General features: G+C 27.7%; 2 protein-coding genes across 2 annotated transcripts in view; one reads left to right on the top strand and one right to left on the bottom strand.

The window, feature by feature from the left end:
* Positions 1-27,938, bottom strand: part of LOC117172038 (angiotensin-converting enzyme) — a 242,259-nt gene that overhangs the window by 100,424 nt on the left and 113,897 nt on the right. The gene's annotated exons all lie outside the window — the stretch shown is intronic.
* On the top strand, positions 12,663-16,954 carry LOC117172040 (pollen-specific leucine-rich repeat extensin-like protein 4). The gene is made up of 2 exons (XM_033359770.1): positions 12,663-12,776; positions 15,528-16,954. Exons 1-2 carry the CDS (start codon positions 12,765-12,767, stop codon positions 16,545-16,547), a joined length of 1,032 nt encoding a protein of 343 aa, XP_033215661.1. The 5' UTR covers positions 12,663-12,764; the 3' UTR covers positions 16,548-16,954.

Below are 27,938 nucleotides of genomic sequence, written 5' to 3' on the forward strand. Positions count from 1 at the left end.
TTTTGAGCCCAAAAAGATGAATTTTCAATAAATAAAGATTTTTCACTCAATACAGAAATAAAAGTTTATCTAAATTGTTGAACCTTCGTGCCAAAAGACTAATTTTCAGTAAAATGAAAATTAAATTTTCATACAAAAAATATGACTTCAGTAAAAAATTAATTTTCCATGAAACTAATGCATTTCTACCCCAAAAGCATGAAATTTCAAACGGAGAAAATTATTATTTTTTTGCTTAGCCAGAAACGGAGAAATTTCATCTAAAAAAGATTAACTTTTATAAATTGAAAAAATTACATTTTCAGTTAAGAAATTTATTTTAAATCAGAAAAGAGCTTTTCCACTAAAATGTTAAATTTTCAAACAGACATAGGCTTTTGATACAAAAGAAGTAAACAAGTTTTAACAATGTAGTTTAACTATCACCCTAGTAGGGGAATTTTCAATTTAAAAAAATTAATTTCAAATAAAATAGTTAAACTTTCAATTGAAGAGGTGAATTTCTAAATAAAAATATAAATATTTTTAAAAAATTGTTTAACAAAATAATTTAACTAAATCTTTCGGAAAAGATAGTTTAATACTCAAGCAGAGGAAAAAAAATTTAAACAAACAGTTGCATTTTCATTGAGAAAGAATAAAATTTCTACTAAAACAGATAAATTTTTAAATCAAAAAGATAAATTCTGAAGAAAAAAAAAATAGTTAAAGTATGTGTTAAAAAAGGTTTGAGTTAACTTCCCAGAATTAAAATATTAATTTTTAAACCAGAAATAAGTTTCTGCGAAGGAAATGGAATTTTAAATTAAAAAAGTTGTTCTTTCAGCATCTAAATATTAAGTTTTAAACAAAAAATAAGTTTCTTCGAAAAAAAATGTGAATTTTCAATCCACGAAGAAAAACTTTTTCAACCAAAAGGGTAAATTTTTAACAAAATAGTTGCATTCTCTACCAAATAGTTCCATTTTTATCCAAGAAAGATAATAATTGTAATTATAATTGTGTAGAAGAAATAATTTAAAAAATCTTTGAATTTTCATTTAGAAACGATTTTAGTTCTCTCTTCAACACCAAATATTAAATTTAAACAAAAACAAATTTTCTACGACAGAGATCAATTTTGAACAAAATATTAAAATTTTCAACAAAAAAGTATAAGCTTTTATTTTTATCGGAGAAAGAAAAGTACTCTTAAAACAGATGAATTTCTAATATAAAAAAATAATAATCAAAAAGGTTAAATTTTCATCCAGAAAAGATTTAAGTTCTATTTTCAACATCAAAATATTAAATTAAACAAAAACTTGAATTTTCTACAAAATAGTTAAATTTTCAGTCAAATAGCAGAGTTTTCAACTAAAAAGTATGACTTTTTAAAAAAATTGTGTAATTTTCAATTAAAAAATAGAATTTTTATCCAATAAAGATAAAATTTGTCCGAAAACAGATGAATTTCAAACAAAAAAAGTTGAATTTTCACCCAGAAAATATTTCACTTCCCTTTTCAAAAAATATAAAATTTAGACAAAAAACTACATTTTCAACAAAATAGCAAAATTTTTAACCAAAAAGTATGACTTTTTATGAAAATTGTTACATTTTTAATTAAAAAATGAATTTTTGTCCAAGACAGAAAATTTCCCTTAAAAGAGATGAATTTCTACTAAAAATAATATATATAAAAAAAGGTTGAATTTTCACCAAGAAAAGATTTCAGTTCTATTGTTGAATTTTCAACAAAATAGCAGAATTTTCAACCAAAAAGTGTGATTTTTTTAACAAAATAGTTCAATTATCAACCAAACAGTTGCATTTTTATCAACAAAAAAAAGTAATTTCTGATAAATCAGATCAACATTAAATTAAAAAGACAAACTTTCCCAAAAAAATTTGAAATTCTAACCGAAAATTTGCATTTTTATTCAAGAGAGGTCAAATTTCTTTCAAACCAGATCAATTTAAAAAAGACTGCAAAAAATATTTACATTTCTATTCAAAAAAGGTTTCAGTTGACTTTCCGAAACCAAAATGAGAATTGTAAAAAATAAATAAATTATTTTTTAATGTTAAATTTTTATTCATTTAATTTTTTTTTATAACAACAAAATAGAAATGTTTAATAGTAAGTAAATTTTCTACAAAATAGTTCAATTTTTAACAAAATAGTTACATTTTCAACCAATAAGTTCCATTTTTAACCCAGAAACATAAAATATTTCTGCTAAAAAAGATGAACTTTCAAATCAAAGCCAAATTTTCAGAAAAAAATTGTTTTCATCCAAAAAAAATTTCAGTTGACTTAAATATTAATTTGAAACAAAAGATTAATCTTCTTCAAAAGGAGCTCAATTTTCAACCCAAAAAAAGTTGCGTTAAGAATGTCTCGACTAACGCGTGTACTTCATTATTATTATAAAAATTTTTTATTAAGTATTTCTAAACAGAATTTTCATACGAATAATAATTTATTCTAAGGCAATATTAATACCCAGCCGAAAAAATTATAGACAGCGAAAAAATCATATATAATTTATTTCTCCATGTATATTTTCTTCTCCTATTTTATTTATTTTTTAAATACGTATTATTTTTTTTTAATTCTATGAATTTTGGAATAGTGAAAATAATGGTTGAAGATACAGAAAATAGGTACTTAAAGTCACATAGAATTTCTTCACATCGACAACGTCCTTTGCGTAACTTGTAACCCATACCGCTCTCCTGCTCTAAATTACGACTTGGATTGGACTTTCGACGTGAAAGACTTTAACTCGCTTTGATGCAAAGTTAGAAAAAAATTTGCATATCAGGGAAAGCCCTAACATGTCAAGTTTAAGCAGGACATTACATTATTTTTACTCTCAACACTCGTCGCAATTTCTCTTTAATTTCACGCAAGAATTAAGAATGATTTAAATTATTTACGTCGCGTCAGCTGTCGCGAAATTCCTTCCTGTCCTACACAAGAAGATTTTGTATGTACGGGGGCAATGTGTGTCAAATGTAGGTGAGAGAAATAAAAATTCAATCAATGTTGTCTTTCATACCTTCAGAAATTTATTCAATCACTTTTTTGTCATATTTATTCTATTAGGTAAATTTTTTAAATTTAGTAGGTAATTTATCAATTCAGAAACGACTTCTTTAGGATAGAGTATGAATGGTAGAAAAACTGTTTATTTGTATGAGAATTTAAATGGCAATGAATAAGTTTCAACTTTCTAACAAGTTCAATTAAATTTCTTAATGACTAAATTTATTTCCTGGTGACAAGTCTGAATTTACAAACTTGTTTTTTTTATGACGAGTACATCAAATTAATACGAAATTTTTACTTAAAAAAGGTTAAACTTTTCTGTTTGGGAAATATTTTTTCCTATCCCTCTGTACTTTAGACGAGATTCAGACTTGAATAGAATTTTTTACTTAAATAGAATTGTTTACTTAAATATGATTTTTTACCTCTAACAATGATCCTGATATTAACTTGCTATTTATTATGAAATATAAAATAATTTTTTTGGAAATTTATTCCATGGATCTAAAAGAAACCAGATTCTTTCATAATAACTTTATTTAATTGATAATAATATAATTGTGAACTGCGCAAATTTGATACAATTTTTATAATTCCAACAATTAAATCCACAAATCAATTAAGTAACTCGTCAATATATATTTTTTTATCGAAATTATGAAAAAGACACGATTTATAGCAAATATCTGTACAAGGATATGTATTGGGATATTTAGAAATTCTAAATCAAATAATTTATCAGATAATTCTGGTTTGTGACCGAATTATGATTTAGGTTCAACTTTTCTATTTAGGAAATACTTTTTCCTACCTATCTGTACTTCAGACGAGATCTAAACTTGATAAGAATATTTTCCTTAAATAGAGTTTTTTACTTAAATAGAAGTTTTTACTTAAATACAATTTTTTACTAAAATATAAATGTTTATTTAATTAAAAAACTGTTTATACGATTACTTTCACTTTCGTGAAGATATTTTTATATTAATATTTTTACAAGGATATGTATTGGGATTTTCAGAATTTCTAAATCAAATTATTTATCAGAAAATTGTGGCTTGTGAGCGAATTATGATTTATGTTCAATTTTTCTATTTAGGAAATACTTTTTCCTACATCTCTGTACTTCATACGAGATTTAAACTTGAATCGATTATTTAACTTAAATAGAGTTTTTACTTAAATAGAAGTTTTTACTTAAATACAATTTTTAACTAAAATATAATTGTTTAGTTAAATACAAAGGTGGTTATACAATTACTTTTACTTTTGTGAAGATATTTTTATACTAATATTTTTACAAGGATATGTATTGGGATTTTCAGAATTTCTAAATCAAATTATTTATCAGAAAATTGTGGCTTACGACCCAATTATGATTGATAATTAAGACATAAAATGAATACAACATTTTTAATTCAAAAAGTTAAAAATTTTCTGTTTAGAAAATACTTATTTCTACCCCTCTGTACTTCAAACGAGGTTTAAACTTGAATAGAATATTTTACTATATAGAGTTTTTTACCTTAATAGCATTTTTTACTTAAATACAAATGTTTTTATACAATTACTTTCACTTTTTTGAAGATGCTATAACCTCAAACAATGATTCTGATATTAACTTGCTGCTTATTATGAAAGATAAAACAATTTTTTTAAATTTATTCCATGGCTCTAAAGAAACCAGATTCTTTCATAATAACTTTATATAATTGAAAATAAAATTATTATTAATTAAATTAAAATTAAATTAAAATAATTGAACATAAAAAAATATAATTGTGAACTGCGCAAATTTTATACGATTTTTATAATTCCAACAATTAAATCCATAAACCAATTAAGTAACTCGTCAATATTTTTTTTATCGGAATTATGAAAAAGACACGATTTATAGCAAATATCTGTACAAGGATATGTATTGGGATTTTTCGAATTTCTAAATCAAATAATTTATCAGAAAATTGTGGTTTGTGACCGAATTATGATTTAGGTTCAACTTTTCTATTTAGGAAATACTTTTTCCAGCTATCTGTACTTCAGACGAGATCTAAACTTGATAAGAATATTTTCCTTAAATAGAATTTTTACTTAAATAGAAGTTTTTACTTAAATTGAAGTTTTTACTTAAATACAAGTTTTTACTAAAATATAATTGTTTACTTAAAAACAAAGGTGTTTATACAATTTCTTTTACTTTTGTGAAGTTTTTTTTTATTAATATTTTTACAAGGATATGTATTCGGATTTTTAGAATTTCTAAATCAAATAATTTATCAGAAAATTGTGGCTTATGACCGAATTATGATTTAGGTTCAACCTTTTTGTTTAGGAAATACTTTTTCTTACCTCTTTGTACTTCAGACGAGATTTAAACTTGAATCGAAAATTTAACTTAAATAGAGTTTTTACTTAAATAAATGTTTTTACTTAAATACAATTTTTTACTAAAATATAATTGTTTATTTAAATACAAAGGCGTTTATACAATTACTTTTACTTTCGTGAAGATATTTTTATATTGATATTTTTACAAGGATATGTATTGGGATTTTCAGAATTTCTAAATAAAATTATTTATCAGAAAATTCTGGCTTGTGAGCGAATTATGATTAAGGTTCAATTTTTCTATTTAGGGAATACTTTTTCCTACATCTCTGTACTTCAGACGAGATTTAAACTTGAATCGAATATTTAACTTGAATAGAGTTTTTACTTAAATAGAAGTTTTTACTTAAGTACAATTTTTAACTAAAATATAATTGTTTAGTTAAATACAAAGGTGTTTATATAATTACTTTTACTTCTGTGAAGATATTTTTATATTAATATTTTTACAAGGATATGTATTGGGATTTTCATAATTTCTAAATAAAATTATTTATCAGAAAATTGTGGCTTACGACCCAATTATGATTGATAATAAAGGCATAAAATGAATACAACATTTTTAATTCAAAAAGTTAAAAATTTTCTGTTTAGAAAATACTTATTTCTACCCCTTTGTACTTCAAACGAGGTTTAAACTTGAATAGAATATTTGACTAAAATAGAGTTTTTTACTTAAATAGAATTTTTTACTTAAATATTATGAAAAAGGCACGAATTATAGCAAATATTTTTGCAAGGATATGTATTGGGATTTTTACAATTTCTAAATCAAATTATTTATCAAAAAATTAGGGCTTATGACCCAATCATCATTTATGATAAAGGCATAAAATGAATACAACATTTTTAATTCAAAAAGTTTCAACTTTTCTGTTTAGGAAATACTTTTTTCTACCCCTCTGTACTTTAGACAAGGTTTAAACTGGAATAGAGTAGTTTACTTAAATAGAGTTTTTTACTTAAATAGAATTTTTTACTCAAATAGAGTTTTTTACTTAAATAGAATTTTTTACTCAAATAGAGTTTTTTACTTGATTCGAATTTTTTACTCAAATACAAAGACTTTTAAACGTTTAATTAATTTTTTTGAAGATGTAATAACCTTCAACAATGATCCTGATATTAACTTGCAGTTTATTATTCAAGAGAAATTTTTGTTTTAAATTTTTATCATGGCTCTAAATGAAACAAGATTCTTTTATAATAACTTCATGTAAGTGATCTTGAACTGTGCAAATTTTATATAAATTTTATCATTCCAACAAAAAATCCCCAAATCAATTGAGTAATTCGTCAATAATTTTGTTTATTTGAATGCTGAAGAAGTTACGATTTACAGCAAATATTTTTGCTAGGGTATGTCTTGGAATTTTTATAATTTCTAAATTAAATTATTTTTTAGAAAATTGTGGCTTATGATTCAATTGCATTTTTGTTTGAGATACCATCTTCTCGTAAGAAAATCACAACTTTGCAGACTACATATAACATAGTCATTACTCATTAAACTCGTTAGCATAATAATAATAATAATACGAGTCACTATAATTATCCCAATCGTTACAATAATTATAGTTGTACTCAGAGCCATAATATTACATAAACTCGTAAATGAAGATAGCCCTAAGTGTAATCCATTTCTCTTTATACTTACTCTTTGGTGCATAATAAATCACAACAAAAACCATGCAACTGATTTTTTCCCATAATAATTATTTTTCCCTATAAATTCTAATTCAGGCAATCTCAATCTAAATAAGAAAATATAAATCCTCTCGTTTGCATTATCCTTTTAACCTTTGACTTCTCAGCAAGTTCAAAATAACTTTTAGCTCGCAATTCTTAACCGATTTTGGATTTCTTTAAAGAAAAATTCAGCATTAAATTTTTAAGAGATTTATGTGGCCTTATTTTTGAATTTTTGTTTGTTTAAAGTTTTATGTTTATGCATACAATATGGCTACACTGTGGATTTATACACTATAGATTTCTTCTGATAAGATTTCTAAGAGAGTTGTCAAGCCTAATTTTTAAAGGTAACTTTCAAATTTTTTATAAATAAACAAATAACGGTGTGCTTGAAGAAACTTTAAATGGGGGTGTCAAGAGGGGTGCTATATTATTTTTGGGTTTCGTTCTAGAATGCTTCAGAAACCATTTACAAAAAAAATGTTTAATCATTCTTAGAGCCGTTCTTAATTTTTGATTTATCAATTTTAATTTGTTAAGTGATTTGAAAAATACATTTATTTTTGAATTAAGTTTTGTTTAAAGAACAAAAATGAGATTTATTATTCTTTCTAATTTATATATCGTATAATAAGTGTATTTTTAGATCATTTTTAATGAACCACGTTTTTTTTTTAATTTGCATGTACCGATTCCTTTGACTGTTTGCTGTCCTTTTTTTTTAATTAGGTATAATTCAAGTTTCTAATACCAAGTTAATTCTGAACGCTATTATTTTTTTGAGGTTAAAAAGTTAGAGCTTTTTTTTTGTTTTTTTTTTGTTGTAAAAATGTTGTTTTTTACATTGTATATAGTTGAAAAGTTAAAAATTATCTAAAAATACACTTATTATACAAAACGTATATTAAAAAGAACAATAAATATAATTTTTGTGCTATAAACATAGATTTTTAAAAAATGAATCCTTTTTAAAATTACTTAAAAACTTGACATTCATAAAAGTAAAACTAAAAAACGGCTCTAAGAATTATTTTATTTTTTCTTGAAAATTGTTTCTGAAGCATTTTAGAACGAAACCCAAAAATAATGTAAGACCTCATAGAGTAACATTATTTAAAGATATTCCGAAATTATAAAATAAACAAAAAAATTTTTTACAAACAAATAATTTGTTGAAGAAATATTTTTAACGATTTTCCATAATTTGACGTTTTTTAAGTTGTTTTGCCAGAAATTTAGATAAAAACAATATAATGATGGAAAAATTTATCCATAAAATATTGTTATTCGTTTCTTTCGATGTCATTTTTTTAATTAGGAACTTTATGCTAATTTTAAAAAGCTGTATAATTTGTTGATTATTCTTATGATTTTTTAAAACAAATTTAAAAAACAAATGCATTCTTCGGGAATTCGTTCACAAAAAAAATCATTTTTTTTTTAAATGCCAGTCCTTTTAGTAGAAAAGTTCATGACAATTTCAGCGACATTCATGAATATTGGATAAATTTTATAATTTTTTAAAACAAATTTAATAAACAAATGCATACAGAAAGCATTTGTCGAAAGAAAAATTCGCTTATTTCGATGATAACTTTTTGTTTCGAAACTTCATGATAATTTTTTAATGAATTCAAAATTTTGAAATTAATTTTTTGACTTTAAAAAAAATTTGAATAAATAAATGCATTATTGGGACATCGGTCGACGGAAGAATTAGTATTTTTTCGACACATTTGCTTATTAAATGTGCTTAAAAAATCATAAAATTTAATAACTAGTTCCAAATGTTGCTAAAATTATTATGAAGTTCCCAACTGAAAGGACTGACATTGAAAAAATCAAATTTTTCTTCCAAAAATGCCCTAGTAATGCATTTAATCATTAAAATTGTTTTAAAAAATCATAGAAATAGCTTTAAAATTATGAATTTTTCCAAAATTATCATAAAGTTCCTAAGTTTTTAAAATGGCATCGAAAAAAATGAATTTTTTTATCGAAAAATACCTGATTCATGCATTTGTTTATTAAATTTGTCTATAATATTAACAATGATAATCTCAATGAGAATTTCATTCAGAATTATATTGTTTCTATCAAAAATTTTTGCAACATAATTTTAAAACAACTTTAAATTATGAAAAATCCTAAAAAAAACATCATTTCAATAAATAGTTTGTATATAATTTGTTTTGTTTATTCTATAATATTGAAATATCTTTAACTAATATTATTCTACAAAACTTACAAAATTTCAACGATTTCCATGTTTTTGTCGAGCTCCGGGGTCTTCAAATAGAACAATGGCCTTTTTTGTCATAATATTTTATTTATAAAAAAAATTGAAAGCTTATTTTAAAAATCAGGCTCGACAACTTTCTTGGAAGTTTTATCAGCTTTTTTTAAAATTCCTTTTTGTCCAAATCAATCAATATTTGTGGGCTGTACGTTATTTTGAAACAAAACCCGCTTTTTTCTGGTCAAGTTTTTTCATTTTATTTATTTATTTTATTTCAAACATTGTTTAACGTAACAGATCAAATTATTCCAAAAATAAATGAATTTTAAAGCAAATATCTCAATTTTGCTCTAAAAATATAAATTTTTAACAAAAAATTAAATATTTAAACATTTAGATAAAAAATCAATTCTCAACAAAAACAACAGATTTTCAAGAAAATATTTCTTTTTTAAACTGAGTAATGAGTTTTTAACTAAAATGGTGGATCTCCAACGGGAATAGTTTAATTTAAAAAAAAACAATATTTCAAATAAAGTAAGGAGTATTCAACTGAAATAGTAGAAATGAAAAAAATTGATTTTTACTGAAAAAAACGAATTATTAACCAAAACTCAAAGAATTGAATTTTAAGTTAAAAAATGTGACGTTAAACCAAACAGATGAATTTTCAACTAAAACTATGGAATATTTGATCAGAATAATTAAAATTTTCCGTTAAAAAAATTACTTTCCACAAAAAAAAAAACTAATTCTAAACAAAAACTAACATTCAAAAAAATAGTAACTACTTCAAAAATAGTTTACGATGAATCTTTTAATAGAATAGTTGAATTTTCAAACAAATAGTTAAATTTTTAATCAAGAAGATTAATTTATACAAAAAAGGATCAGTTTTCAACTAAAATAGATAATTTTTCAACCAAAAATTTGAAAATGAAAATTTTAGTCAAAAAATTAATTTATAACGAAAATTATAAAAATTTAACTGAAATACTTGAATTTTTAACGCAAAAGAAGAATTTTTAACGAAAAGATTAACTTGCAAAGAAAAAGATAAGTTTCGACCAAAAAAAAAATCCAATTTTAATCAAATACGTAATAAGTTTCAACATAAAATTTACATTCAAATTTTTGGTTGAAGAATTTAATTTTCAACAAAATTAATAAATCGTCAAGGGGAATAGTTGAATTTCATACCAAAAAGATAAATTTTCAATCATAAAGAATAATTATTTGCTAAAAAGGTGAATTTTTTATTGAGTACGTAAATGTTCAAACAGCTAGTTTAATTTCTAAATAAAAATATCAATTATTTTGAACCAAATAATTACATTTTTGTCAAAAAAAAAAAGAAAAAAAAACAATTTTAGCTATTAATAGAGTAGTTAAATTTTCTGTTTAAAATATAATATTCTATACTAGAATAGTTCAATTTTTAGTGAAAAAAATGGATTTTTTTCCGTCGACAAATGTCCAAATAATGCATTTCCTTATTAAATTTGTTGAAAAAAATCCTGAAATTTATCAACAAAATATGAATTTTTTAAAAATTATCATGAGGTTTCTAATTTTTAAAATTATCATCGAAAAAAATGAATTTTTCGGATGACAAATGCCTGAATAATGCATTTGGTTTTTAAATTTGTTAAAAAAAATCATAAAATTTATCAACGAATTATAAATTTTTCTGAAATATTCATAAGGGACCTAAATTAAAAAAACTAAGAGAAAAAAAAACGAATATTTCTGACGAAAATGCTTGCATGATGAATTTGCTTATTAAATTTGTTGAAAAAATCATAAAATTCATCAACAGATTATGAATTTTTCTAAAATTATTATGAAGTTTCTAATTTTTTAAAATTGATATAGAAAAAAACTAATTTTTCTGACAACGAATGCCTGAATAATGCATTTGCTTATTTAATTAATTTAATTAATTTAATCAATTTAATTAATTCAATTGATTTATTTATTTAATTACTTAATAGTTAATTTAGCAAAAATTCATGAATTTTTCTGCAATTCTTATGAGATTTCTAATTTTAAAAAATTGATATAGAAAAAATGAATGTTTCTGACGACAAATGCTTTAATAATACATTCGTTTATTAAATTTGGTAAAAAAAATCATGAAATTTATTCACAAATTATGAATTTTTCTGCAATTATCAGGAGGTTTCTAATTTTTAAAAAATGACATCGAAAAACGAATGTTTCTGACAACAAATGCCTTGATAATGCATTTGTTTATGAAATTTGGTGAAAAAAACATAAAGTTTATTTACAAATTATGAATTTTTCTGAAATTATCATGAGGTTTCTAATTTTCTAAGAATTGACATCGAAAAAAATGAATTTTTCCGACGATAAATGCCTGAATAATGTATTTGTTTATTCAATTAATTTAATTAATTAATATTGAATTCAGCAAAAATTTAATCATTTTTCTGAAATTATCATGAGGTATCTAATTTTTAAAAATTGACCACGAAAAAAAATTCTAAAGGCAAAATGCCTGAATAATGCATTTGTTTATTAAATTTGTGTATAATATTAACAAGAATAGTCTTAACAAAACTTTCTTTTATTGAAATACCGTTTTTATTCAAATTCCTTGCAATATGACTTAAAAAAACGTTAAAATATTGAAAATGATAGAAAAAACATTTTCAACAAATAATTTGTATATAACAAAGTTTTTTGTTTATTGTATCATGATGGAATATCCTGATATAATGTAAATATATAAAAATTCGGCGATTAGAACAATTTTCTTATTTTGGCTAGCACAGGGAACATCAAGAAAAAAAATTTTCATTTTTGTCGTCATATTTATTAATTTACAAGAAAAATTGAAAAAGAAAATAAAAAGTCAGTCAACAACTTTTTTAAAAATTTAATAAAATTTAAAAAGAAACATTCAAATCGGTCAACAGGTTCAGCCAAAATCGTATTTTGAACCAAAAAATGTACTTTTTCCCCAGTGTGCGCCACCCTGCTTCTCAACTCAGAAACCATCTAAATTTTCCCAATCGTCAGCAAAGTCTCCGATTTAAATTTATTCTCAAGCCATAAGCACCGTGTGAGCGAAAACTTGCGCACACATGTTCGTGGGTGTGTTTGTCGGTATATAAAAAAAAAGAAAACGAAATCGAGCCGAGGAATCGTGACGGTTGGTCGTGTGTCCCAAGGGGAGTGGTGGTTGGTCGATGGGACCACAATCGTGGAACTCCTGGCCGAACACACGTATGAACAAAGAAAACGTGGGGGTAAGGTGGCTTGGGCCCGGGCACTTGGGTCCCCTACGAAGGCGAAAGTGTGCCGCGTATATAAGGCCCAGAACATTCAGCAATCAGCATCCAGTTCACTCCTGGACGCACCCGGAACATCGCGAACGCAAAAATGAAGAGCCTGGTACGTCGACACGTGTTGTGCTAGAGAATTGTACAAATGTACAATTGTACAGTCGTGTTGTGGAAAACATAAGGCCCAGTGCGCGAAAGTTTGAATTTACTCAACGCGCGAATCGTGTTTCCGGATCTGGGCCCCTGTAGTGAACTAATGTTAAAGTTGTGCTAACATTTTGTACTTATAAAAAATGGACCGAAACTCTTTTTTGAAAATGGGTCCTTTTATTAATCTGAGTCACACTTTTTTTCGACTCAGAAAGGATAAATTTTTTATTTTTTACTTTTTGGAAATTGTTTATTTAAAGTGTTATTAAAAATTTCCTGGTCAGTTAATATTGGAAAGAAATTATATTTTGTACAATTGGAAATGAGCTTATTTTGATATTAAAGTAGTTCACAAATTTTCTTTAAACTATTTTGTTTTTGGATCTAAAATAATTTGCGAACAAATATTTTATTAATTGGAAAATATTATTTTCATAATAATAAGTAATTTTAAAATAAAACATAATACTATAAAATGAAAAAAAAAACAAATCGTAATTTCTGGTACAATCGTTTTGTATTTTTCTACGATTTTCAAATAATTTCTAGAAACAATTATATATTAAAAAATAAAAATATAGAAATTAAATTTTATTCAACAAGTGATGCATTCAATTACTAGCAATGGAAAAGCATATTTGTTTTTTGATATATTTAACACTTTTTTCAACTCAGAATGAACAAATGTTTTATTTTTTTACTTTTCAGAAATTGTTTATTTGAAGTGTTATTAAAAATTTCCTCGTCAGTTGAGACTAGAAAAAAATTGTAAATTAAAAAAATTATTTATATTGTTTACAACAGCAATTAAGCTTATTTCGATATTAAAGTTGTTGTAGAATTTTATTAAAATGATTTATTTGTTGGATCTAAAATTAATTTCCAAAAAATATTTTACTAATTTTGAAAAAAAGCTATTATCACCCTGACTAATATTCTTTTCATTATAATGAGTAATTTCATTATAAAATAGAATACGTTACAGTAAAGTACAATAATGCAACAATTGTATTTGTTTTTTAAATTCTCATTAGTTGTCAAATTTGGAAAAATTGTAATTTCTGGGAGAATTATTTTGTATTTTTCTACAATTTTCCAGTAATTTCCATAAACATTTAAAGAATAGAAAATGAAAATAAAGAAATTAAATTTTATTTAACAAGTAATGCATTCAATTTCTATGAATAGGAAAGCATACCTTTTTTTTGGTTATATTAGAAATGTCAATTAACAAAAAGAAATTGATAAATCTTCCTTTTTTAAGATTGAGTATATTAAAGTAAATTGAATGTAAAGCACGAAAGAAAATTTGTATAACTGAAAATGCATGAGTTTTCGTTTGTTTTTGAAGAGAAAAATTTACGTTAAAGAAAATTTTAGTTTTTCACTATGAGATCTTTCTTTAATTGAGGCCTGGATCAAATAACACGTCACACGCTCGAGAACTCGTAACAGTATTTTCTGAATTTCTGTAAATTAAAAAAAAACTTTAAATTATAATTTGAAAATATTTGATCTTAAATTAGACGGACCTTTTTCCTGTTTACCTTTTTTTCTCGAAGATTATTTCAAATAATAAAAATTATTAAAAACTGGGTTTACACATGCAGAACAAAAACTTTCATCTCGTTTTTCTCCACAAGCCTATGTTTGAAATCAAAATATTTTATTGCTTATAATCCAGTTTTTAAATCTTGTATAACTTAAAATGAAATTGATTAATTAATAAAACAATAAACACTGACAACCATTAATCGAAACTGGGCGTAAATTCTTATGTAAAAGCTTTCAGAAAATACCTCTTCTTTACGTTTAGATATTTCTCACAAAACAGATCAAACTTATTCAAATAGAATTTCACAAATGAGTCGTTTTGATTAAATTAAAGTTGCAAGTCCACGAATGACAATAAATCTGACAAAAAGAAATCCAAAGTAATTTGAGAAATTAATCAGTTAGAATATTTTTATTTGTTTAATAATGAGCTACCCCTTGGTTTGTTAAAATGAACTAAGCTATTCGGAAATTGCCAGTTAGATCAGCGCGAGTAATATTAAAAAATTTTGCTGACTTTGAAATTTATTTAATCGTTCAAAAAAGGAACGAGAGACTCTTTTAAAAAACGCTTATAAATCTGATTAAATATTGCGCCAAATGACTCCTGATCGGCAGATTTGTAATATTTTAAAAACAAAATACCAGGTAAGAAGGTCAAAATAACTGCGATATTTTTTCCAATTTTATAACTCAAATTTAACTTGTGTCCTGGCCTAGTAAAGTTGTAAAAAAATCTGAAATTGATACTGTGTGGTATAAACCTAAGGTATTTTCTACAACTTTTATGGGTACAAGTTAAATTCAAGTTGCGAAATTCAAGAAATTTTTGCAGTTTAAAAAAAATCTTCACATATGGTATACTATCATCTCTAAGATATCCGTCAAATTCTTTTCTTCTCCTATTTTAAACGAGTAATCACGTTTCCAAGTCATCAGTCATTTTTAATAGTACTGGTGCTGGTCGCACAGAAGATTGCCGATGGTAATGCAGTACTGATTTTGAAAAGTGATGAAGCAAAACTTAGTCCACCTTGCCTTCTGGAATTAAAAAAATATTTGCTCTCTCGAATTTTCTCCCAAACCGCAACAATTCAAACATTAACAATGCCATCAAACCTTCAACACTCACTAAAAAAAATTCCTTAAATTTCAGATCCATGTGGCTCTGTTCACTCTCGTCGTAACGGCGACGTGGGCCGAAGAAGCAAAACCCGTCAAAGAAACCGAAAAGTCCAGTGAACCCGCTAAAAAAACAGACAAACGAGGTCTCTTCGATTTGGGATATGGATACGGAGGCGGTTATGGAGGTGGTCACGATCTTGGAGGTGGTGACTACGGAGGCCTGGAAGGAGGATACGGAGGTGGCTACGGTGGAGATTACGGACACCATGACGATCATCACCACCACACAAAAACAGTGACAGTTGTCAAGAATGTCGCCGTACCCTACCCAGTTGAGAAGCGCGTGCCCTACCCGGTGGAAAAGCACGTCCCATATCCGGTAGAGGTAAAAGTTCCACAACCTTACCCAGTGGAAAAACACGTTCCAGTGCCCTATAAAGTCTACGTCAAAGTACCAGTTCATGTTCCACAACCCTACCCTGTTGAGAAAGTCGTCAAAGTTCCCGTCCATGTTCCCGTCGACAGGCCCTACCCAGTTAAAGTATTTGTTCCTCAACCCTATCCCGTTGAAAAGAAGATCCATGTTCCAGTTCAAATCCCTGTTCCACAACCCTATGAAGTTATAAAGAAAGTTCCCTACCCAGTTCATGTTCCAGTCCATGTTCCCCAGCCGTACCCAGTTGAAAAGAAAGTTCCCTATCCAGTACATGTCCCCGTCGACAGACCTTATCCCGTCCATGTACCTCAACCGTATCCCGTTCATGTCGAAAAGAAGGTCCCAGTGCCAGTGGAGAAACCCGTACCTTATCCCGTGAAAGTTCCAGTTGACAGGCCCTACCCCGTTCATGTTGACAAGCCCGTTCCTTACCCCGTGAAAGTCCATGTTCCTCAGCCCTACCCTGTGGAAAAATTGGTACCTTATCCTGTTGAAAAAATAGTGAAGGTCCCAGTCCATGTGCCAGTGCATCATCATTCTCACCATGAAGAGGGCGGAGATGGTGGATATGGAGGTGGATACGGAGGAGGTTATGGATATGGTGGATATCATTAACAAGTTGCGTGAAGACTTCACCTAACATCTATTTTTTGTATTGACCAGAATTTAGTTAGACCTAAAAGTTTGTAGTTTTCTTGACGACTAATTGTTTTTGAGAACCTGCATGTTGCGTGGAGCTTACGGTATCAACACGACGAGTAACGAACATCCTCGTTCATGATCTTTATTTAATTCATTATCAGAGGCACTCGGGATCCAAGCGTTGTTATTTTATAAAGATTATTTTATAGATAAAATCAGTTATTAAATATAATCCATCACGCCCCTGGATCCCGAGTACTTCTTCATGGTCTCAACAAAGGATCCGCTGTGGATCTTCGCTCGAGACTAGCATCTTCTTTTGTACCTTTAGCTCATAAAATATTTTTGTATGGAAACGATATTAAAGGATTTATCCAAAATTGCGACCTTCTTTATTTCCCTAGATATCCTATTTTTAACCTACAAATAACGATTGGATATAATAAATAACGAAGCTTTAACTTCTAAGAGCTTCTCGAATTTGCTTGACTTATTTTTCGGATCAAGATTGATCTAAAGAACATGAAGCTGGAGATAATTTGAAAACAGTTTAGTGAATTACGAGTGCGCATAACAGACTAGAGGAATTTTTTATCGCGAAAATGATCCTTTAGACGATTCGGCATTAGCTACTGAATCAGGTAAACAGGTAGTCGTTTCTTGTCCGAACTGCGTTAGCACACTTGGAAATTTCTATCGGGGAAGGAAAGGCTCCTAGTTATAGAATCATATATCAAGTTGCAATCGATACGTTATGAAAGTCTTACGATCTCTGGTGCCGAAATCATATGCATTGTACACCAAGAGGAATTGGTAAACAGGTAAAAGAATATCAATCGATATTAGTCTTATTATATAAATGGAAAAGTAATTACATGTCCCAACCGAGAGAAATCACTGATAAATAAGGATTTTAATTGGCAATATCAATACTCTCTTTTGCATACGCAGATGGTATCAAATGAGACGGTTTCGTCACTCGCTCCCCATTCACTTCCATACGCAAAGGTACAATTATTAGATCTCTAAAAGGACTTATTTTTCTAACTATTTAAGTTCTACAAAATCTACCGAATAAAGAGTATTATCAAAACTGGTTTTATAAATAAATTTTATTTCACGTTTTTTTATTGCTAATATAATATTTTTTATTATTAGAATCTTTATAGTTGCATCAACTGCCCGGGTCATTAGCGTCTGTACTTTGCGGTCATAGTAGGTCGCAGCAATCTAATACCAATGGATCTTCTCCAAAAAAATTTATTAAACAAAGGTTCGATATTCCTAATTCTTAAAAAAAAGAAAATTCAGAAGGTCTCTCGGGTTAGAAACAATATCTTAGCAAGGATTCACACAGGCGAGGGTTCGATTCCCAAGCCCTCGCCTGCGTGACTCCTTACTAAGATATTGTTTCTAACCCGGGAGACCTTCCGGATTATATTTATTTGTAAAATTAGGAATATCGAACCTCTTTTTAAAAAATTTTTTGGCGACGATCGATTTGTATTAGATCGCTTTGACCTACTTTGTAGAACGATGGATTTGCCACTTGACTCACAAAAGCGTCTTACTCGTCCGCGCAGAAACATGATGTAATCCGCTATTAGCGCACGCGACGATGTTAATCTGAAAGTAAGAGTAGAGTAACATTTCGCTCCACCTCCATAGGTTCGGACGAGTGGGACACCGACAACGGAATCTCCCTTCTCATCGGACCCTACTACATGGAGGAAGAACTCAGGCGATGGCAGGAAACGGTCTTTTCTCCCTCGATCTCCGCCAATCTCCTGCATCCCGTGCACGTAAGAGTGCGGTCAATCTAGTTGTAAATGTAAAGAGCGATTTCGTAATTTCAGATTTCCTTTCGGATTAAATACCCAATTGAAATTTCTCATCTTTTCTCTATTATCATAATTGAATAGATTGATTTATTTGTCATCAACTCACTCCTCTAATTGGTTAACTTTAGTATAAATGATTTTTTAGTTACTCTATTTTATAATTTCAGAATTAATCAAGCAGCAATCGAAATGAGCTTAAAAGAATAAGTTTTTCTGGACCAAATTAATGGATGTCTAAGTACTTTTTGTATAATGACACTTTTTACAAACAAGCGATTCATTTATAAGAAGCTCATGTCTTTTATTGGTTAATTTTCATCTAATTGATTTTTCAGACAGTGTTTCATTGGAAATGAAAAATAAAAGTAAAGCTCGAAACAAATTAAAAAGGAAACACTTTTTGTATCAAATTAATATAATTTCAAATATTTTTTGATCATATAAGGCTTTATAGTTTCTGCCCTATTTTCCATAAAAGGCCTCTTTCTTTAATTTAAACTCTATAAAAGACTTGTCCTCATGTCTGCTCTAGGACGATATTGTAAGTACGGTCTCAACCTTGTGGATCCCAGAAGTGCCAGCAAGAAGTGAACACTACCAGTTGTTGTTGTTGATGCTGTTTTTGTTGCTGCTGTCTCTGTCATCGTTGATGTCTTTCTTGATATTTTTGTTGTTGATGTTGTTTTTGCTATCGTTGATATCGTTCTTGATATTTTTGTTGTTGTTGGTGATGGAAGGCTCTTGAGTGCCTTTCGAGAAGCTCTAGAGGCCTTAGTAGGTGGCTTCAGTAACTCTTGTAGGAGGTTCTGAAGAACCTCGCAGGAAGCCCTATAAGGTTCTTGTGGAAGGTTTTGTAGGCTTTCGTAGGAGACTCTAGAGGCCTTTGAGGTAATCTCTGGAGGCGCTTAAGGGATGCTCTGGATGCGCCTATGGGTGGCTTTTCAGTTCCTCGTATTAGGCTCTAGATGTTATCTTAGAAGGCTCCAGAGGTTATCTTGGTTATTTTGAAAGGATCTCGCAGAAGGATAAATACCCTTGTGAAGGCTTTTCAGGCCCTCGTAAGGGGCTCTAGGGGCCCTCTAAATCCATCAAAGAGTTTTTAAGGAGCCCTTTTAGAATATTCTGAAAAGATATCTTAAATCTTCGGAAAACACTTGTAAGAGGCTCTCAAGGACCTCTTGGGACACTTGGAGGTACATGCTATTGTTCTTTTCTTTTCTGTCGTTGTTCTCGTTGTCATCATTGTCGTCGTTGCCAATGTTTTCTTTGCAGTTGTTGATGGGAGACTCGAGGATCCTTTTTGAAGGCCCTAGAGGCTCTTGTAGGAGTCTGTAGCGGTCCTTCTAGAAGTCTCTAGAGGCCCTCATGAGAAGCTGTATGGGCCATCGTAGGTAGCTAGAGAGACCCTCTTGGGAGGCTTTAGAGGTTCTCGTGGCAGGCTCTAAAGGCCCTGATGAGAGGTTCTGGAGGCCCTCGTAGGAAACTCTGTGGGCCCTTCTAGGAGGCCTTAGAAGCCACCTTGAAAGGTTCTCGTAGGGGCTCTTCAGGCCCACGTAGAAGGTTCTGATTTTTCTTGTAGCAAGACCTGAATACTCTTTTAGAAGACTCTAGAGGCTCTTTTAGAAGGTTCTGGAAACCATCGTTGAAGGACGGTTAGACTTTTGAGAGAGGACCAGGGGATCCTCTTAGGACATTCTGAAGTTGCTTGCAGGAGGCTCTTAGTTTCCGCTTTAGAGGTTCTTGAGGTTCTTTAGAGATACTCTACAGACTCTCATAAGCAGGTTCTGCACATCCTCGTGAGAGGCTTCAAAGGCCCTAGCGAGAGGCTCAGAAGTCCCCCAGTAGGAAGCTCCAGTCTCATTTTTAGAATTCCTAAACCAGCGCCAAAGATAGCAGGCATAGCTTTTGATAATTTAAATAATCTGTTTGCTGTTGGTTGTTCTAACCATTTTTAAAAATAAGAATTTGACCTTATTTTGATGTTTCGTTTTCATCTAAATGGTTTCTCCAATACTATCTTCGTTAACCATCAATTTTTGTCCATCAATTCTTGTTTTCAAATTTTTGTCCATCAAATCTGGTTTTAGCCATTTATTGGCAATACGTAAGGTTTTTATTTAAATCGTGAAAATTGTTACTTAAAATCAAAAGTTGTATTTTTTGTTTAAAAATGCAAAATACGAAACAATGTCTATAACAAAAATTACTATACTATTTTCTAATAAGACGCATAGATTTTGTTTCATTGGTGAAAAATCACATTTATAATTAATCATTTGGAAGAATTTTACATGATACAAAGAAATGTTCAACGGCAAAAATTTTCGACTAAAATAGAATTTACAGAGAGAGGTGCATAATTAATTAGAAGATGCTTTTAGTATAATAGAATTCAATATTATATAGAAAATATTACGATTTACACATAGTTTAAATGAACGCGAAGCGCGAGACACATAATGATAATGTATTTATAAAATCCAAAGGAGCTTTAACAAAAGAGAATTCACAATCACTAAATTGAAGATGTCAATCGTATGACTTTTAATTTTAAAATAACTACGAACCAGAGTGTGGAAAGTGCAAAGACCGAGCTCATAGCGCGGGGTAAATACACTATCGAACGTAAAGTGCGACATCCGATAGACGCACATCGTAGGCGCACTCCCACTTGCGAACAAATAAATGATTTTGAGATTGAAACTTCCTTTATTAAGATATTGTCTTCTAGACTAAAAGACACTGGAATTACAACTTAAATTGTAAATTAAATTATTGTTACAAAGTACTTTAAAGTGAACTGGATTTTCAGTTACTATTAAAATAGTAATCTTCCTAGCCAGCCAAGAGACTTGTAAATTTTACTACTTTCTTATGCATTAGCAACATGAACAACAATAAAGATCCTTGATAAAAATAAAACTGTTTGAAAATTATTTAGCTTCCTCTCGTACAAAATAATTTTAGGAGCCTTTATTTGCTCCTTTCTGTTAATTAAAAATTGTGTCTGAGACTGACCAAATAATAACAGATACAAAAATAAACTGTTCCTTTTCTTTTAATTTCAAGAGTTTTCAAATAAATGGGATCTACGCACTAGTAAGCAATTTTTAAAAGAATTTCCGGACTTGTTATGTCTGGTCAAATGAGGAATGATTCTTTTGTAATAATGTAGAACACAAAAAAGGCTTGATGTGATTCAAGATATGATGCGACATTACGCACCAGATTTCAGATTATGTCACGAATTTCTACCACTTTTGTTAAAGTATAAGTGATTTAGAGGACAGATTAATAAGGGGTACACAACTTTGTTAGTTATATAAATAATGTAACTTCGGTAATGAAAGTCAGTTTTGCGAAAACTGTAAAACCTCTAGTTATTGCGCCTCTAAACGTTGCATAACTGGCAGGATGCTTCGGTTACTTTCATATTTGGAATGCAATTCTTAACTGCGGATCATGCAAGATGACATTATTTTTTAACACTTTTTATGTAATGGTTTGTGCAATTTTTATAATTAAAAGACAAGTGTAGTCACAATTGATTTTTAAAGAGATGTTATGTCACATGTTGTCTCATTGATAATGTATTGATTTTTAGTCAGGATCAAATTCTAAATCGATTTTTTGATAGAAATAACGAAAAGGGAAAAGCGTTTCAGGTAAAAATTATGTGGGTAATATCGATTTAGAAAAAGAAAATTAATATCGGTAAGGATATTAGTGATTCTTTATTTTACCTTTTGCGGTCTTCACTTTTTTTTTTGCATGGCAAGATTACTCCCAGCATTTTTACCTGAAACGCTTTCTACCTTTCGCTTTTTATGTTTGTACTAATCCTTCATTTTATATTCATACAAAATTTGAATAATTTCAGCCAAAAATTTAATGTATTTTTTTGAATTTATTAGTATTTACAATGTACTGCGGAGTTTGAAATTGTTTGAATGTTAAAGTTTCAAGCAGAGTCTGTACTGAGGAGCCACCTTTCTATCCGTGGAAAATACTAGAACTTCTTAGCATTCTCACGGCCGATAAAGAAGAGATCAAGACTTATTTACCTTCGTGGTTGATAAATAATTAAAATAATAATTTTAAATGTTTTTAATTAAAAAATCACTTGGGATTTTATTCTCAGGATTCATTTGTTCTAAAGAAGCAATTGCTCTTTGACAAAGACACAAAAATTCAATACGTATATTAAAATAATATGCAAGAATGTTTCTTTAATAATTAATTAATTAATAATTCCTTTAAAGATTTTATTTATTACAAGTCCTTAGTCATCATTTTTATTTCTCATTCATACATTTTCCTAATAATCCGCAATAAAATATTTTAAGTAATGACAAGCTTAAAATTTCTAACTACCTATAAAATTAAAAATAACAATGTGCAAAATTAAAAACAGAAATTCCGAGCTTAAAATTTAAAAAAAGGGGATGCAAGGCACCGAAGTGCACTTTCAATTTCAGAATTGTTACGGATCAATGAAAATGATTAACTTTCGAAAGGATGTTTGAAATAATAACAGTAGTTTATTGTCCACCTCAAGTATTCTATGCGAGAGAATTGTAATTTTTTACAATCCATAAGCGTTTAAAAGGCCAGAAAGTTTGTAGACATTGCTCTCTCTCTCTGGAAGTGAGGCGACGACGACGTGGGAAACCACAAAAATGGTTTTGTGTGACTTTCATTGAGGCTTTGTGAATTTTCAAGTACTATGCACAACACTTTAATGCACGTTGAAAGTTCACTCTCAGATTTCGGTCAAGATCTTCTCGTTTTATGCAATGAGAAAATTTTTTCATCAAAAGCATCAGGGAATTTTTTTCTTAAATAAAAACATTTTCAAGTAGACGAGTTTTTTAAATCAGATTTTAATTAATCAGAATTTTTAGAAAGCTTTCTTCAAAAAGAATCCATTCATAATAACAGTGACTTTTGAAATTAATTTAATATACATTTGTAAAAATAGAAATCGATCCTACAGAGCAGAGCTCACCTGCTGGAGATTCGTCCAAGAAAATATCAAAACAAAAGTATTTTTTTTTATTTAAATATTTAAAAATATAGTTATAAGGTATGAAATTTAAATAAGGTTCGAATTTTTACAAATTAAAAATTTGCTTGAAATATTATTTGTTTCCTTTATTTGTTGAAAATTCATTTTTTATAACTAAAAATTTAACGATACTATTTGTGGTTGAAAAGTCGTATTTCTATATTAAAAATTTAACTATTTTATTTCTGGAATAAAAAACTTTAACTATTTAGTCAAAAATTAAATTTTCTGTCGAGAATTCAACAATTTGATTTAAATTATTGTTTTTTATTTTGGCTGTAAATTAATTTTTTTTAACTGCGAATTTAAGTATCCTATATTTGATTGAAAATTCATCCTTCTTGGTTGAGATATAAACTACTCTGGTAAAAAGTTCAACTATTTGGTTAAAAATCAAATTTTCTGTTGGAAATTCAACAATTTTATTGAAGATATTGTTTGTTTGTTGTTAAAAATAATTTTTTTTTTAACTTAAAATTTAAATATCCTATTTTTCTTTGAGAATTCATATTTCTGGCTTAAAAAATCAAATATTTTATTTCTGGTAAAAAGTTCAACTTTTTGATCAAAAATTACATTTTCTGTTGAACATTCGACAATTTGATTTAAATTATTGTTTTTTATTTTTGCTGCAAATTTATTTATTTTTTAAACTGAGAATTTAAGTATCGTATTTTTTAATTGAAATTCATCTTATTTGGACCAGGATTAAACTATTTTGATTGAAAGTTCGACAAAATTGTTTAAAAATTAAATTTTCTGTTAAAAATTCCACAATTTGATTAATACCATTTTTTTAACTGAAAATTAAACCATGCTATTTTTGGTTGGAAATTCATCTTGTTTGGTTGAAAATTTAACTATTTTGTTAAAAAATTTAAATATTTGGTTAAAAATTACATTTTCTGTAAATAATAATAATAATAATGATAATGAATATATTTTTATGAAATACCTTCATAAAAATTAATTTTCAATAAAATATAGGAATTTTAGGAAAATAGTTAAATTCTCAATCAAAAATATTAATTTTCAAACAAAAAAGATTAAGTTTCAATTCTAAACTTAATATTCAGAAAAAATGGGATAGATTCTCTACCAAAACAAATGGATTAGTTACCAAATAGATGAATCTTTAACGAAGAAATATCGATTTTCAACCAAGAGGATTAATTTTTTTGAAATTTGTTTGTTTAAATAATTGAATTATTAACTAAAAAAGATGAAATTTTAAATTAAAAATATCACTCGCAAATCATAAATGATATAATCGTATTTTCTTTTACATGAATTAGTTTTTGGACGACTGAAAAGGAATTTTGAATCAATTAATTGAATCCTTAATAAAAAATATTAATTTTTCACAAATAGTATTTTTCTACCAAAAATTACGCATTAACAACAAAATCTATTAAGTTTCAAACAAATAAAAGATTTTTTAACGAAAAAAAATAGTTTGTCACCAGTTTTTCTACAGAAAATTTTTTTTAAATTGAATTTTCAACTAAAGAAGATCGATTTTTAATTTAAATTATAAATTTTCAACTAAAAACGGTATAATCGAATTTTCATTTACAGAAATTAGTTATTGACCAACTTAAAATAAATGTTGAACATAATAATTGTATTCTCAATCAAAAAGACGAATTTTTAAACAAGAATATTATTTTCCTATTAAAAATGACGTTTTTTTTCAACAAAATCAATAAAACTTTAATCAAATAATTAATTTTCTAAGAAAAATTATCATTATTCAACAGAAAATGGTCTGAGTATATATTACCATTGAAGAAATTAATTTAAAAAAAGGGATTTATCCAAATAGTTGAATTCACATTTAAAAAGTTTAATTTTTAAAAAAATGAAGTTACAATTATAAACTTAATATTCCACCAGAATATGATATTTAAGTTTTTAGTTAAAAAAATTAATATTCGACCAAAAAAGTGAAATTTTCAAAAAATAATATAAATTCTTTATCAAAACAGATGAATTTGTTACTAAATAGTTGAATCTTTAATTTAAAAAGATCGTTTGTCAACCAAGAGGATCAATTTTGAAAAAAAAATTTGGAACTAATAATTGAATTATCAACTAAAAAAGATCAATTTCCAATTTAAAATATGACTTTTGAACTAAAAATTCTATAATCAAATTTTCTTTTACAGAATTTACTTCTTGAACGACGAGAAAGGAATTTTTAACAAAATAATTGAGTTTTCAATGTAAAAGATGAATTTTTAAACCAGAATATTATTTTTCTAGTGAAAAGAATGATTTCTTAACGAAACCCATACAACTTCAAAGAAATAATTCATTATGTAACTAAAAAATATAATTTTTCACCAAAAAATGATTTAAGTATATTCACGATCGAATAAATTGATTAAAAAAAATTAATTTAAATTTTAACAAAGCAGTTGAATTCGCAATGAAATAATTAATTTTAAACCAAAAAAGATAATGTTTCAATTAGAAACTTAATATTTAGCCAAAATGGGATAGTTCAGGTTTTAGTTAAAAAAATTAATATTCCACAAAAAAGTGGAGGTTTCAAAATATAAAAAACTGCTGAATTGTCTACCAAAACAGATGAATTTGTTGAATTTGCTTTTAATCTCAAAAGAAAGGAATATATTAATTAATGAGGAGAGAATGTACTAAATTACTTGATACCTATGTTGAAAAGTTTGCTGAATTGAACAATAAAAATTGTTGTCTTAAAATTTCAAAGTTTCTTTTTTTAAAGATTATCATTAAAGTGCGTTACAAATTTATAATAAATGTGATTTATCAATATCAGATTAAACTAATTTTTAACAACAAAATAAAATAATTAAGAATCAATTTAATTTGCTGTAAAAAATATGGAAGTTGTTTCAATCCTATCCTTAAAGATTAATTGAATTATTTTATACAATTATTTAGTAATATTCGTTAAATATAAATAATATAGAAAAGATAAGCATTTGTTTTTTTTCATTCGAAAATTAGTGGGCGCGCGCCGTGTCGCGCGCAGAATTACCATTTCGTATCTGTGAGAATGTTCCGTCAATTTCCAGTAGACTGCATTGTGAATATCAACCAGCAAACTCATATTTCATATCAAATCGAGATTTTCTAATGGAACTCGCTTCCACAAAACTTCCTATTTTTAACTTTCATAATAAAAAATTCCCCAATTTTAACGATTTTATTTGTGGACGTAAAAATCAAAACTAGATAATCCAAATATTGATAGAAGAAATGATCTAATTTATAATAGCATGCCAGAAAGTACTCTATAATTATAATAGCAAGAAATGAGGGAAAATTCAATTTCAGAAAATTGTCATTCAATTGAAATTCTTAGTTTTAAGTGACAAAATAGTATTGGTCAAACAATGTGATTAAGAAGTAATTTAGATTTCAATTATACAGGATAAGTGTAAGCATTAATTTTGTTCTTCTGCAAGAATGATTATAATGTATTGCTAAATGCAGGTGACGCATAATGATGGTAATTTCCAGTATCAACAGTACCCAGACATTCACCTTTCTTTGATTTAATGTTTGCACATGACATTTGCGAAAGTTAGTGTAAAGAGAAAAGCGTCGATAGTATTCACGACTTCCAACGTTCAGCTCTGATAATAAATCTTGGGTTATATAAATAAATAAAGACCGAGTTCTTGACCGCTTCGACTGAAAGTAAATGTTTACAAATGTATGTAAATGTGCGAATTAGAATTTGTTTCCGGAAGACCGGAAGTGATTTTTTTTTCCGATTGAAAAGTAGATTCATGAATTACGTAAATACAATAACAATTTACAGTTATTTTCAGTAACGCCCAGGTTTTTTTTCGCACTCGATAAATAAAAGAAACACATATAAAGCATCACTGCATGTCAACAATATGTTAAAACACTTGCGGGAAAAATGCAGAAGGCGGTTGTCCTTGGGTCGCTCCGTGTTCCTAGGGTGCCCGAGGCTTTTGCTGGATCGTCGTACTGATTCCGTTACAGACTGTAACAACCTATCTCATGGTCGTGATACGTGGTTGTGGCTGAAATTTTACCGCGATTTCGCTGCGAGTGGGTGCAATTTTCCAGATTTGCACCCACTCCCGGCGAAATCCTGCGGTTGTCCTTATGACAAATTTTTAATTGTATACGGATTGCATGGAAATAGCGGAATTTACGGATTTTAAAGAGTTCATGGAATTTACAAATTTCAAAGAACTGACGGAATTCACGGTACACATGAAATACAAGGAATTCATGAGATTCAAAGAATTCATGGAATTAATGGAATTAATGAAATTCAAGAAAATTAGGGAATTTACGGTATTTTAAAAATTATCGGAATTCACAGGCACGAAATTCCCAGAATTTAATAAATGCACAGAATTCGTGGAATTTAACAAATATAATGAATTTAAGAAAATCAGGGAATTCGCGGAATGCATGAAGCTT

This window comes from Belonocnema kinseyi, chromosome 4 (assembly GCF_010883055.1).
Source record: "Belonocnema kinseyi isolate 2016_QV_RU_SX_M_011 chromosome 4, B_treatae_v1, whole genome shotgun sequence".
In the NCBI taxonomy this organism is placed as follows: Eukaryota; Metazoa; Arthropoda; class Insecta; order Hymenoptera; family Cynipidae; genus Belonocnema; species Belonocnema kinseyi.